Source organism: Ricinus communis, chromosome 3, assembly GCF_019578655.1.
Source record: "Ricinus communis isolate WT05 ecotype wild-type chromosome 3, ASM1957865v1, whole genome shotgun sequence".
NCBI classification, from domain to species: Eukaryota; Viridiplantae; Streptophyta; class Magnoliopsida; order Malpighiales; family Euphorbiaceae; genus Ricinus; species Ricinus communis.
This window is the reverse complement of record NC_063258.1, coordinates 9,802,268-9,817,810: the sequence shown is the minus strand read 5'-3', so window position 1 is coordinate 9,817,810 and position 15,543 is coordinate 9,802,268. Positions and strand designations below refer to the sequence as shown.

Here is a 15,543-nt window from a genome sequence, read left to right as displayed (position 1 = left end):
GCTGTGAAGAAGAAGCGTCTGCATCTGTGCGACGTCTCTTGTATTGTGCTAGTCGTGGAGGCTGCTGTCTAGTGCGTTCTGACATTATAGCTGAAAAGGTATTAGTCATTAACAGAAGCAGAAAATAATGTATACATAGCAAATAAATAATTCAAGCAGCACAGAGATTTAGTCGAAATTTTGACAGCGTAACGACTGAACAGGCAAAATTGCATAATAAGAATTAAATAACTAAACTACACCTCAACTAACATAGAAATTAAAACTTAAAATTTTAAAATAAACTAAAAATAAAATGAAATAAATAAGACAAAATAATAAAATAAAATAATAAAAATAAAATAAAATACAAACAATATTAAATAAGTAAGTAGAAAAGAGAAAAATAAAATTAAAAGAACATTAAGCAGAATAATACCAAATAAATAAGGAGAGAAAACAAAGAAAGAAAAAAATAATAGTAATAAAACTAAAAAAATAAAATAAAAAAATAAAAAATAAAAACTAACAATTAATAACGAAAAGAAATTAGAAAATAAAAAAGAAAACTTACTTAGTTGATGGCAAAACGCGAGAAAATTGTATAAAAATTGAAAATTTATAGAGAATACCCGAGAGAATAGAAGAGTCAGAAGGATTTTTGCTCTGAAACGGTCATGATACGCCGAACGCCCGTGTTCTTCTCCCCTTTTTAACGCCCCTGTTATGGCCCGTGTGCGTGACATGGGCCGTGTCCAAGCTGCACTCCCAATCAGACTATGTTCTCAGTTGCCTCAAAATCAACACGGTTGTAACATGATCCGTGTTGATGTACACGGGCCGTGTTATAAACCGCGTTACTCTCGAGAACCGTGTAACTTCTCCAACTTTTATACCCAACACGCCCTGAGCAATAGGACACGGGCCGTGTGACTCTCCGGAACCGTACAACTTCATTTTTCACATCCAACACGCCTTAAAAAGTTTGGCATGGGTCATGTCTGCAACCGTGTTGGTCCCGTGTTGAAGCCCAGAAATGTGCTTTTACTCCGTTTTTTGCACTAACACCTATATAACTCAATAATTTGCACATAAAAATGAAAGGAGTTAAGTTCCAAACCAACTAAAATGTAAAAACGAGCTAAGTATAAAGGATAAATTAAATTCTCAAAAAGAAACACAGAAATGTAAAGGATAAGCTCGGGAATGCCTACCGAGATCGCTTCTTTTGACCAAGTCATGTAGCTGGACTCATGCAGAAAGTCAATCTCGCTGGAACAACATCATGTTGACCCACACCTCTATCTCAAGTGAGTCTCCATAATAATGTATCAAACGATGGCCATTCACCTTGAAACTCCTCTTTTCGGGATGATGCCACTTAATTGTGCCATATGGGAACACCTGCTGGATCACGAATGGTCTTGACCAGCGACTCCTGAGCTTCCTTGGGAACAAACGGAGATGTGAATTGTAGAGTAAAACTCGGTCCCCAACTTGAAACTCTTTGGAGCCCCTCACTCGGTTGTCGTGCCACCTTTTAGTCCGCTCCTTATAGATGAATGAGTTGCCATATGGTTGTTGGCGCCACTCATCCAACTCATTGAGCTGCCACTGTCTCTGTTTACCTGTAGAATCAACATCAAAATTACAAGTTCTTAAGGCCCAAAGGGCTCTATGCTCTAACTCAACAGGTAAATGGTAGGCTTTCCTATACATAAGCCTATAAGGTGTAAAACCTGTAGAAGTACGATAGGTTGTCCTGAATGCCCAAAGTGCATCATCTAACTTATTTGCCCAATCCTTCCTACTCAACCGCACAGTTTTCTCTAAAATGTGTTTCAAACTCCTATTGGTAACCTCTACTTGCCCACTAGTCTGTGGGTGATAGGGCGTAGAAAACTTATGGGTCACTCCATATCGCTGAAGTACTCTCTCCAGTTGAGCATTATAAAAATGAGTCCCTTTATCACTAATCAGTGCCCTAGGTATGCCAAACCTAGCAAACAATTGCTTAAGGAACTTAGTAAAGACTCTAGCATAACTAGTCTAGAATGATTGCGCTTCTGGTCACTTAGAGAAATACTCAACAGAAGAAGGAAAAGGCCCTATGAAGTCGATGCCCCAAACATAACAAATCTTAACCATTTGAGTGCTTGTTTGGGGCATCTCATTACGAGCAAAGATGTTACCTGACCTCTAGCATGCATCATAAACCTGCACGAATGCTCTAGCATCCCCAAAAATGGTAGGCCAATAGAATCCAGCCTCTAGAATCTTCCTAGTAGTGTGGTTAGCTGCTTGATGACCTCCGATTGGTCCATCATGGCAATGCCTCAAAATCTGGAGGATCTCCTCCCTATACACGCATCACCGAATCACCCGGTCTGCACAAACTCGAAACAAAAAAGGGTCTTCCCAAATGTAGTACTTTAAATCAGCAAATAATTTCTTCTTTTGCTGAAATGTCATACCCTTTGGTAAGACCTTTGCGACCAAGTAATTTAAAAAATTGGAAAACCAAGGGACATCCGAAGATACCTGAATAGAGCATAAGTACTCATCCGGAAAACTATCATGAATAGCCCTTTCATTAAGTGCATCTAGGCTCATGTTCTCCAATCTCGAAAGATGATCTGCGACCAAGTTCTCCACATCCTTCTTATCCCTAAATGATCTCAATGTCGAATTCCTACAAAAGTAAAAGCTAACGAATGAGTCTTGGCTTAGCATTATGCTTTCCAAACAAGTACCTCAACACCGAATGATCCATATAGACCACAGTCTTAGATAGCACCAAGTATGAGCGAAATTTGTTGAACATGTATACCACAGCAAGAAACTCCTTCTCAGTAGTGGTATAGTGCTCCTAGGCATCTGTCAATGTCTTGCTAGCATAATAAATAGATTGGAACTTATTATCAATCCTCTATCTTAAAACAGCTCCAACTGTAAAATCACTAGCATCACACATTAGCTCAAAAGGCAGCTCCCATTTAGGTGAAACCATAATAGGGGCTGTAGTTAGTTTCTCTTTAAGTAACTCAAAGGCCTGCAAACAGTCATCAGAAAATATAAATGGAATATTTTTTACAGGCAATTGAGTCAAAGGTCTAGCAAGCTTAGAAAAGTCCTTAATGAACCTTCTATAAAAACCTGCATGACCAAGGAAACTCCTAACAGCTTTAACCGAGCTAGGGGATGGAAACTTAGCGATGGTCTCTACCTTAGCTCTATCTACCTCCATCCCGGCAAGTGAAATCTTATGCCCTAGCACAATGCCCTCTCTCACTATAAAATGGCACTTTTTCCTATTCAACACAAGGTTAGCTTTTATAGAGCATGCAAGTATACGCTCTAAATTAAGCAAACAATGGGAGAAAGAGTAACCAAATACCGAGAAATCATCCATGAACACCTCCATGGATTCTTCAATCATGTCATAAAAGATCGCCATTATACACCTCTGGAAAGTAGCAGGTGCATTGCATAATCCGAATGGCATCCTCTTGTAAGCGAACGTACCATAGAGGCAAGTGAAAGTGGTTTTCTTTTAGTCCTCAGGTGCATTGGGAAACTTAAAATAACTTGAAAGACCATCAAGAAAGCAATAAAACATATGCCCTGATAAACGCTCCAACATCTGGTTAATAAAAGGAAGGGGAAAATGGTCCTTCCGAGTTGCATCATTGAGCCTCCTGTAATCAATGCAAACTCAGAAACCAGTTACTGTCTTAGTCGGTATCAGCTCATCCTTCTCATTCTTGACCACTGTCATACCTCCCTTCTTGGGCATAAACTGCACAGGACTAACTCAAGAGCTGTCAAAAATAAGGTAAATCAAACCTACATCCAGAAGTTTAATTACCTCCTTCTTGACTACTTCCATCATGTTCGAGTTCAATCATCGTTGTGGCTGTATAACTAGCCTATAACTATCCTCCATCACGATCTTATGCGAACAATAGCTGGGGTTGATTCCAAGAATGTCTGCAATCTTATATGCAAAGGCCTTAGGGTACTTCCTGGGAGAGGCTAAAGTCTTCTCCTTCTGCTCAAGTGAAGGTCTCAATTTCTGCACCCCTAACCTGTCAATATCAACAAAATGGTTAGCAAACCTGCTAGGCTCACTAGCCAGCAAACAAGCAAGTTGTTCCAATACATCCTCATTGGACAACTCCTTCTCATCCTCAGCCTGTAATGCTACCTACAAAGGATCATTAAGTAATATCTCCTGCAATTGAGACCCCACAATATCATCCAAAACATCCACAGAGTATACAGTATCATTATGGTCAAGTGAATGTCCTATAGAAGTGCTAAGGTCAAAGGTAATACCTACTCTAAGCTGTAACTTTCCATCACGCACATCTATAATAGCCCTAGATGTTGCAAGGAAAGGTCTACCTAGGATTAAAGGGAAACTACTCTCACCCTCCATATCCGTAACAACAAAATCAACAAGAAATATAAACTTGTCTACCTTAACAAGTACATTCTCAACTATTCCCTTAGGAAATTTCATAGTCCTATCCGCTAACTGTATGCTCATCCTAGTAGGTTTTGGCTCACTCAAATCTAATTTTTCAAACAAACTGCTAGGCATTAAATTGATGCTAGCTCCTAAATCAGCTAAAGCATCACTGATATACAAATCACCAATAATACAGGGAACAGTAAAACTCCCCGGATCACGCCTCTTTACTGGCAGCTTGTTCTGAGGAATGGCTAAGCATTCCTCATTTAGTGTCACTAGTCCTAAGTCCTCCAGCTTCCTTTTGTTACTTAGAATCTCTTTCAGGAATCTTGTATACCTGGGCATCTATGATATAGCCTCCACAAAAGGTAGGTTAATCCTCAACTGCTTAAATAAATCCAAAAATTTACCAAACTGTTGATGAACCTTATCCTGCTTTAACCTAGCAGGATATGGAATTAGCGGCTGGTATTCTCTCACAGGACTCTTCTTCTTATCCTCGGTTCCTGGCTGGCTCATCTTGCACAACAGCATCATAATCAGCCATAGGTAAATAGCTAGCTAACTGCTTACCTTATCTGAAGGTGAAAACCTTGACATGCTTCCTCGAGTTTGACTTTGTGGTGCTGGGCAGCGTCCTGGCTATCTCTCAGCCAACATCTTAGAAATCTAGCCTATCTAATTCTCCAAATTCTATATGGAGGCCTGTTGATTTCTAAGAGTTATGTCCTTCTACTGAAACATGTTCTCTAAAGTGGACACAAACTTCATCATCAACTCCTCTAAATTAGGCTTCTTCTCCTGGTTCTGAGATAGTTGAAGGAGAATAGTCTGTTATTGGGGTTGTTGCTGGTGCAGCCGTTAAAATCTTGGTGGACCCTAGATATTATTATTTTGCCACCCGAAGTTGGGATGGTTTCTCTACCTTAGGTTGTATGTGTTGTTGTACGGGTTATTCTGCTGCCTAGGTGCATTTCCTACATAATCAAGCTATTCATGGTCAGTAGAAGAAGAAGATAAAGAAGAAGCAAACATACCTCTTGCATTACAGTTTACACTGTAGTGCAGACCACCATAAAACCCGCAGTCAAGCTGTGCTGCTTGGACTGGCATCTAGAGCTGGTCGATCTTCTTGGCTAAAAACTACACTTGAGCTGCCAAGGTTGATGTAGAATCTACCTAGTTCACCACTTCTTGTGGCTGAGTTCATGTCACTATAAAAAGTCTACACTTGCATCCATAATTGCAAACCGTGGTGTGGGCAACATCTCAACAGGTCCTTGTACCTCTCCCACGCATCATACATGCTCTCATCATCAAACTGCATAAAAGAAGAAATATCATTAGGCATCTTTGCAGTCTTAGCATGAGGAAAATACTTATAAAGAAATTTCTCAGCCAAAGAACCTCAGGTGGTGATGGTGTTAGCTGGTAGGGACTGTAGCCATCTTTTTGCTCTATCCCTCAAGGAAAATGTGAACAACCTAAGCCGAATGGCATCATCGGTAGTCCCATTTATCTTGAAGGTATCACAAATCTCTAAAAAATTTGCGATGTGGGCATTAGGATCTTCACTGGGCAAGCCCCCAAACTGTAAACTTTGCTGCACCATCTGAATGACATTTGGCTTAATTTCGAAATTGTTCGCTGCAATAGATGGCCCCAATATACTAGTGTGCATCCCCTACAAGGAAGGTCTAGCAAACTCGTACATCGTCCTGTTTGCTTTAGCGATGTTGTTATTGCCATCTGCCATGTCTACTGGTGTATGGACAGGAATCTCAATGGCAGAGGGTCTACTGGTGCAGAATTAGAACTCCTGGTCATAAACTATCTGAAATGAACAAGGCAGTAACAAACCAAACAAATAAATGAATAAATAAATGAATAAAAAGTAAATGACAAAAGCAAAAAAGAAATATGGCTAAAGTAACAAATAGCAAATTTCACTTTAGTTTTCAAACAAAGATTCCCCGACAAAAGCACCAAAAACTTGATGTGGATATGCTTATGCAACTACAACTAAGACAATGAACCTATCGATGTAGCCTAGCATAATGGCAAGTATTAACAATATTTGTGTCCCTCAGGAAATTAAAATCCTAGAGTTAGTACTTCGTTCCTTGTTTTCTAGCCTAAAATTAATAACAGAGGTTTCTAGATTTACTAAAAACTAAAATTCTAAGTGTAATGCGAGAATGAATGAGCAAATAGAATAATCAAGACAAGAAAGCAAACCCAAAGATGACCTAGACTAGTTGGCTATCAAATAAAAGATAATAGATTATTGAGTCTAATTATGCTACCCGTGGACGGATTCTAAACTGAATACGGTTTCCCTCTCGAGACAACCGAATTCCTAAACCTCAGAACCTAAAGTTAGAATCTCTTCCTAACGATTGATTATTAAGTAAGCCTTAAGTTTTAATCCACCTCTATTAAGCTTTGTTAATTCTTAATCCGGAAAATTAATTAACCTTACCTCTAAGTGAAAATTAACCTGTTCTTGTAATTAAATTTCCGAACTAAATAACAATTTCTCAATTGCTAAAAGAATTCTATGAATAGTAATTAATACAATCAACGTAACAAAAACTAGATTTATATTATTAATTGCAAAAAGAATACAAGAAAGGAAAATCAAACAATCTCAATAATTCAGTACAAAGCCAACATAGCAAGGAACCCCAATGGGTTCAACCAATCTAGCTACACATGTTCATGTCTAAAGCAAATAAGAATTCAATTACAATGAAAGAACAAAGAAATTGAGGCATATACACCCTTTTCCTAGAATTGGATGAACAGCTTTGCTACAAACTCCTCCTCAATCTTTAATCCAAAATCCATATCACGAATCTGACATTCCAAGGTGGAATTAGTTTCCTAAATGCCCCTAAAATGCCTGACAACACCTCTAGCAAAATTACAACGAAAGACCAAAAATCAAAATCACCGATCCAGAACTCTCTTTTCTCTTTTTAGCTTGCTCTTTTTATTCATTATGCAATTACAGGTGTGTTCCAGCCGTGTCCCCCAACATGGGCCGTGTTGGACTCCAATTGACAGAATGAACTGAATCTAGCATGGCTATTTTCTTGCCCGTGAACACATGCCGTGCTCTGGGGCGTGGTATCCTCGAAAAGCATGCTGCTTCAAAGTGCTTAAGCTACATGGTCTGGAATTTTTGCACGGGATCTAACGCGAGTCGTGTTGACTTTCTAAAAGTCAACCCAAGGTCATAAAGTTTCTTATTCAATCCATTTTTCGCCCGAAATTGATCTAAAATTGCTAAAGCACTGATGATGGACCTATAAAATCTCCTGAAACACGAAAGGACACAAAACACAGGTGATCTTGGAATGAAAACACAATAAATGCTAAGAAAATTCACAATAATATGTCAGCAAATATATGTAAAACTATGAATATCAACGAAGAAGAAAATTAGTTGATGGAGTATTGATATCATTTTTTGAATGATCAGGGAAAAATCTTTTAGAGGAAAGAGGGAACAACGAGAACCGAGGCACAACTAGATATTCTTATTCATGATTTGCACTATTGGGATATCCATCATTCCTTACTTATCCAAGGATGAGGACTCCTAATGACATAAGGATTAACATAAGGAATCATGGGAGTCCAATTAACAATCTTGATAGGTGGCATTGGGGATTACCTTAATGATCAAGCAAGACGAGAACTCATGTTATTTTCGATAGATTGATATGAACGTGGCTAACTTGTGCCAAACCGTATTCAATGTTGATGTCTTCACCAAGGATCATTTACCTAATCAAGCAAAAAAACTCTAACTCCCAACAGGACCTTTAAACAACTTGTGCCGTGTCGTGCTCTAAGGCGTGGTATCCTCAAAAAACGTGTTGCTTCAAAGTGCTTAAGCTACATGGTCTGGAATTTCTGAATGGGATCCAACACGAGTCCTGTTGACTTTCCAAAAGTCAACCAAAGGTCACAAAGTTTCTTATTCAATTTGTTTTTCGCCCGAAATTGATCTAAAATTGCTAAAGCACTGATGATGGACCTATAAAATCTCCTGAAACACGAAAGGACACAAAACACAGGTGATCTTGGAATGAAAACACAATAAATGCTAAGAAAATTCGTAATAATATGTTAGCAAATATGTGTAAAACTATGCATATTAGCAAAGAAAGAAAATTAGTTGATCGAGTATTGATATCATTTTATGAATGATCACGGACGAATCTTTTAGAGGAAAGAGGGAACAACGAGAACCGAGGCACACCTAGATATTCTTATTCATGATTTGCACTATTCGGATATCCATCATTCCTTACTTCTCTAAGGATGAGGACTCCTAATGACATAAGGATTAACGTAAGGAATCATGGGAGTGTAATTAAGAAGCTTGATAGGTGCCACTAGGGATTACCATAATGATCAAGCAAGACGAGAACTCATGTTGTTTTCGATAGATTGATATGAACGTGGCTAACTTTTGCCAAACCGTATTCAATGTTGATGTCTTCACCAAGGATCATTCACCTAATCAAGCAAAAAAACTCTAACTCCCAACAGTACCCTTAAATAACTTGTGTCATGCCGTGCTCTAGGGCGTGGTATCCTCGAAAAACATGCTGCTTCAAAGTGCTTAAGCTACACAGTCTGGAATTTCTACACGGGATCTAACACGAGTCGTGTTGACTTTCCAAAAGTCAACCCAAGGTCACAAAGTTTCTTATTTAATCGGGTTTTCACCCGAAATTGATATAAAATTGCTAAAGCACTGATGATGGACCTATAAAATCTCTTGTAACACGAAAGGACATAAAACACGGGTGATCTTGGTATGAAAACACATAAATGCTAAGAAAATTTATAATAATATGTCAGCAAATATGTGTAAAACTATGCATATCAACGAAGAAAGAAAATTAGTTGATGGAGTATTGATATCATTTTCTGAATGATCACGGATGAATCTTTTAGAGGAAAGAGGGAACAACGGCACTGAGGCATACCTAGATATTCTTATTCATGATTTGCATTATTGTGATATCCATCATTCCTTACTTCTCTAAGGATGACGACTCCTAATGACATAAGGATTGACGTAAGAAATCATTGGAACGTAAGAAATCATTGGAGTGTAATTAACAAGCTTGATAGGTGCCACTGGGGATTACCTTAATGATCAAGCAAGATGAGAACTCATGTTGTTTTCAATAGATTGATATGAACGTGGCTAACTTGTGCCAAACTGTATTCAATGTTGATGTCTTCACCAAGGATCGTTCAGCTAATCAAGCACAAAAACTATAACTCCCAACAAGACCCTTAAATAACTTGTACTTAAGAACCTTAATTTTAAAGAATTATAGGTTGTTTAACATAAACATAAGTTTAAGTTAAACTAATTTTGTCAAACACCAAGGCTTCACTTGATAAATTCACAGAGTTCATTAAGAACAAAATAAGAGAATTAACTCCAAAATAATCAATATTTAACAACTCCCTTTACATAGAAATTCGTACTAGCTTATATAGGCCTTAGAGAAACCTATCTATAATGATAAAGGAGCAAATAACAACAAGACTAAGAATAGAGCTCCTAAACTAAAAGGATAACTTAAAACAAGACTCCTAATAATTAAAAGACTTCTTTAAATGAACAAATACTTCTAAAATTCATCCAACCCTAGTCTATATAATAAACATGATAATTGAGCTTAAGTAATATGTGATATGCAGCCCATTCTTGAGTATTGGACTCCAAATTGCTTGACTTGATTATCTTGGGCTTATCTTGTCTTGATCATGCCTCCATATGTTGGATTGAGTTGATAAGAGTAGCTTGTGGCCCATTATCTTGATTAAGCCCAATCTCACTTGGAATTTGAATCGGACTAGGATTCCTAGTGGAAATAGGATTCTTTTTATAGCTTGAACTCCTAATACCATCAGAACTCCTTACTAGATTAGGATTCCTAGTGGAATTAGGACTTCTTGTTGAAGTAGGATTTCTTGAGCAAGTAGGATTTGCATCATTATCATGGGTTCTCATCATAAATATTCTTATTCATAATTTGCACGATTGGGATCTCCATCATTTTCCTTGCTCCTCTAAGGAAGAGGACTCTTAATGACACAAGGACTGGCATAAGGAAACATGGGAATGCAATTAACAAGCTTGACGATGGTATTGGGGATTAGCTTGATGATCAAGTAAGATGAGACATAAATCCACGCTTGTACGGAAGAACTCATGTTGATTTTAATTAATCCAAGCATAATACTATCTGGAATTCGAGCGCTCTCATGTCTAAAATGCATATAACGAAGTAATTTGTATCGTAGTGTTTTTAGGTAGGCCAATGCGAATTTACCCTTATTTTTATTAAGTTGGCTTATAAAATTTAGGACTATGAGAGTTGTTGCCCAATCAACTCCTCTCTTGTTCTTGATTTGACTTTAGTTTATCTATCTTTCTGTATTTATTTATTCATATTTAGCATTTAGTTTATCTATTTTTATGTATTTATTTATTCATATTTAGTATGTAGTTTCTTCTTCTTATGGAATGAGGGCTTTTGCATATAGAACCACATGCAACTGAATACTTGAGGCTAATGAGCATATTATTTTAGTTTTCTACCTTGCGAGAAATCAAGTTACGGGTTCTTTGAGGAACTTTTTGGACTTAATCAACACCCGCTCTAGCGAGCATAGACTTATTCTCACGTCCATCCTTTCCCTTGTGTTCTTTGTTTGCCCTTATGTTTAAATCAATTCCATTTGATCCTATACGATTAGCCATATGGAAGAGAACAAAGAAGTTATGATTGCTTTCCTTAACGGATCTGAAATCCTATCGATATTCTCATTTTTTTGTTTATTTTATGTCTTTCTTTCTAATATCTGTCTAGTATGATGGTTTGGTTCTATTCGGAAGTATAAACACGAGTGTTGAATAAAAGCCCATGGAAGCAGCAATCATAGGCACCTATTTAATGCTTCGATGAAAGCGAAGAAAGAAAATTAGTTGATCATGTATTGATATCATTCTTTGAATGATCGTGGATGAATCTTTTGGAGGAAAGAGGGAACAGTGAGAATCAAGGCACGCCTAAATTGATATGAATGTGGCTAACTTGTGCCAAACCCATGTTCAATGTTGTTGTCTTGACCAAGGATCATTCACCTAATTAAGCAAAGAAACTCTAACTCCCAACAGGACCTTTAAATAACTTATACTTAAGAACCTTAATTATAAAGAATTAAAAGTTGTTTAACATAAATAAGTTTAGGTTAAACTATGTTTGTAAAATGTCAAGCCTTCACTTGATAAATTCACCAAGTTCATAAAGAACAAAAGAAGAGAATTGACTTTAAAAGTATCAATATTCAAGAACTCCCTTTACATAGAAATTCATACTAGCTTATATAGGCCTTAAAAGAACCTAATTCTATAATAATAAGGAAGCAAATAACAATAAGACTAGGAATAGAACTCCTAAACTAAAATGATAACTTAAAACACTCTTAACAATTAAGAGACTTCTTTAAATGAACAAATATTTCTAAAATTCGTCAAATCCTAGTCCATATAATAAACATGACCATTGGGCTTAAGTAACATGTGATATGCGGCCCATTCTTGAGTATTGGACTCCAAATAGCTTGACTTGATTATTTTGGGCTTATCTTGTCTTGATCATCCTCCATATTTTGGATTGAGTTGATAAGAGTACCTTGAGGCTCATTATCTTGATTAAGCCCAATCTCACTTAGACTTTTAATTGGAAGGATTCCTAGTGGAAATAGGTTCCTTTCTTCGTTTGAACTCCTAATATCATCAGAACTCCTTGCTGGATTAGGATTCCTAGTGGAATTAGGACTTCTTATTGAAGTAGGATTCCTTGAGCAAGTAGGATTTGCATCATTAGCTTTTCTTATTAGAGTAGAATTCCTTGTGCTACATGGTTTCTCATCATAGATATTCTTATTCATGATTTGCACCATTAGGATCTCCATCTTCCTTGCTTTTCTAAGGATGAGGACTCTTGATGGCATAAGGATTGGCATAAGGAAACATGGGAGCGCAATTGACAAGCTTGACCGGTGGCATTGGGATTATCTTGATGATCAAGCAGGATGAGACATAAATCCATACATGTAAGGCAGAACTCATGTTATTTTCAATTAATCCAAGTGTAATACTATCCAAAATTCAAGCGCTCTCATGTTTGAAGTGCATATAACAAAGTAATTTGCGTTGGACTGTTTTTAGGTAGGCCCACGCAAATTCACCCTTGTTTTTATTATGCTGGCTTATAAGATTTAGGACTATGAGAGTTGTTGCCTAGTCAACTCCTCCCTCGTTCCTGATTTGACTTTAGTTTATTTATCTTTCTTTATTTATTTATTCATATTTAGCATCTAGTTTATCTATCTTTCAATATTTATTTATTCATATTTAGCATCTAGTTTCTTCTTCTTATGGAATGAGGGCTTTCGCACTATAAAAACAACATGCAACTGAAAACTTGAGGCTAATGAGCATATTATTTCTATTTTCTACCTTGCGGGAAATCAAGTTATGGGTTCTTTGAAGAAATTTTTGGACTTTATCAAAACTCGCTCTAGCAAGCATAGACTTATTCTCACGTCCATTGTTTCTGTTGTGTTCTTTGTTTACCCTTGTGTTTAAATAAACTCCATTTGATCCTTACGATTAGCCGTATGGAAGAAAACAAAGAAGTTGTGATTGCTTTCCTTATCGGATCTGAAATCTTACCGATATTCTGATTTTTTTGTTTGTTTTATGTCTCTTTTTCTAATATCTGTCTAGTATGATGGTTTGGTGTTATTTGGGAGTATAAACACGAGTGTTGAATGAAAGCGCATGGAAGCAGCAATCATAGACACCGATTTAATGCTTCGACGAATGCAAAGAAAGAAAATCAGTTGATTGTATATTGATACCATTCTTCGAATGATAGCGGATGAATCTTTTGGAGGAAAGAGGGAACGATAAGAATCAAGGCACGCCTAAATTGGTACGAACGTGGCTAACTTGTACTAAACCTGTATTCAATGTTGATGTCTTCACCAAGGATCATTCACCTAATCAAGCAAAGTAACTCTAACTCTCAACAGGACCTTTAAATAACTTGTACTTAAAACCTTAATTATAAAGAATTAAAAGTTGTTTAACATAAATAAGCTAGGCTAAACTAAGTTTGTAAAATGTCAAGCCTTCACTTGATAAATTCACCAAGTTCATAAAGAACAAAAGAAGAGAATTCACTCCAAAATAATCAATATTCAAGAACTCCCTTTACATAGAAATTCATACTAGCTTATATAGGCCTTAAAGAAACCTAATTCTATAATGATAAGGAAGCAAATAATAATAAGACTAGGAATAGAACTTCTAAACTAAAATGATAACTTAAAACACTCCTAACAATTAAAAGACTTCTTTAAATGAACAAATACTTCTAAAATTTATCCAACCATAATCCATTCAATAAACATGACAATTGGGCTTAAGTAACATGTGATATGCAGCCTATTCTTGAGTATTGGACTCCAAATACCTTGACTTGATTATTTTGGGCTTATCTTGTCTTGATCATGCCTCCATATGTTGGATTGGGTTGATTAGAGTATCTTGAGGCTCATTATCTTGATTAAGCTCAATCTCACTTGGACTTTATGTCGGACTAGTATTCCTAGTGGAAATAGAATTCCTTTCGTCATTTGAACTCCTAATATCAGACTCCTTGCTGGATTAGGATTTCTAGTGGATTTTGGACTCCTTGTTAAAGTAAGATTCCTTAAGCAAGTAGGATTTGCATCATTAGCTTTTCTTGATGGAGTAGAATTCCTTGTGCTACATGGGTTCTCATCACAAATATTCTTATTCATGATTTATACTATTGGGATCTCCATCATTCTTTGCTCCACTAAGGACAAGGACTCCTAATGACACAAAGATTGGCTTAAGGAGACATGACACCGCAATTGACTAGCTTGACCAGTGGCATTGGGGATTATTTTGATATTCTTGCTTGTATTTTCTTAATTCTTGCATGCTTTGAGTCTTTAATTCATATGTCCTTTGTTTCTTTAGTTGTTTTCTAGTGTTCTTGAGTCATTAAAAGTTGCAGAGAAAATTTCTTTAAAACTTGTCGATCTGTTTCTTGCCTTTTTCTTGTTTTCATTTTACATATTAGTGCTTCTAGATAACTTCTTTAAATGTCATTTGCTTCCGTTTGAGTTTCTTTAATTTTTAATTCCTAATTTCCTAATTCGAACACAACCTTGATACTTTCTTGAATTTTAACATTTGCTTCAACTAAGTGTTTTAATCTTTGATTCTTGTGTACTACAAACAAAGTGATAAATTTGTAGTGATTCTTGATTCACACAAGAATATTCAAGAACAAGCTTGAGTGGTGTGAATTTTAACCTTGTGAGAATATAATTATTAGTGTGAAACAAGCGTGAACATCCCTATTATTTGAAAGCAAACATGTGAGGGAGTTTGTGAGGACTTTAATTTTTATTTATTTTTATTTTATTATTTTTCTAACCTTTAATTGCAGCCATATCAAGTGGTTCAAATGGTAGTAATGGTGGCACTGATAATGAGGCTAGGATACAACAACCTAGTATTCCTTTGCCACAAATGCATGAGAATAAGAGATTACAATGAAACATAACTACTTTGAATTAGAGGTTAGAAAGATTTGAGTTAGATATAAGGGATCTGACTAGAACTATGGACGCTAACCAAAGAACCCTTATAGATCAAATTGCTGCACTTGGAGGGAATAATGATAATAGGCATAATGTTAGAGTGGATGTAGGGCAAGGCGATCGTAGACAAGAACCTATTGGAAATGATAGATATTATGGTCAACTTTATAAGGATCATGATAACCCTACGTTCATAGGAGCTAGTAGAGGAGGATATAGTGTAAATTATGGTGTGGGTATAGGAGCTAGGTGAAACCCTAACTTTGGTAGAGCTAGTGGAAATTATGGTGCTAATGTGTATATGGTAATGATAATGTTGATCGAAACCTAGG

The 15,543-nt window shown here is 36.6% G+C and overlaps 1 protein-coding gene and 1 non-coding gene across 2 annotated transcripts; one reads left to right on the top strand and one right to left on the bottom strand.

The window, feature by feature from the left end:
- Window positions 1-3,883: 3,883 nt before the first annotated feature.
- LOC125369532 lies at window positions 3,884-5,056 on the bottom strand. Its single transcript, XM_048372302.1, has 5 exons — window positions 5,030-5,056; window positions 4,883-4,975; window positions 4,463-4,801; window positions 4,232-4,414; window positions 3,884-4,186 (listed from the first exon to the last, which is right to left on the bottom strand). The coding sequence occupies exons 1-5, from the start codon at window positions 5,054-5,056 to the stop codon at window positions 3,884-3,886; spliced, it is 945 nt and encodes a 314-aa protein (XP_048228259.1).
- A 647-nt stretch (window positions 5,057-5,703) lies between these two features.
- On the top strand, window positions 5,704-5,809 carry LOC112534205. Its single transcript, XR_003078506.2, has one exon. It is a non-coding gene; the product is annotated as a small nucleolar RNA R71 (small nucleolar RNA).
- The last annotated feature ends 9,734 nt before the right edge of the window (window positions 5,810-15,543 follow it).

Bases quoted from the DNA above. Each gene is read 5' to 3' on its own strand.
- LOC125369532 (XM_048372302.1), bottom strand. From the start codon at position 5,056: ATGTCAAGGTTTTCACCTTCAGATAAG. The intron at 4,976-5,029 runs GTAAGCAGTTAG...CTGTTGTGCAAG, and splicing joins GGTTTTCACCTTCAGATAAG to ATGAGCCAGCCAGGAACCGA. The intron at 4,802-4,882 runs GTTCATCAACAG...GCTATATCATAG, and splicing joins CTAGGTTAAAGCAGGATAAG to ATGCCCAGGTATACAAGATT.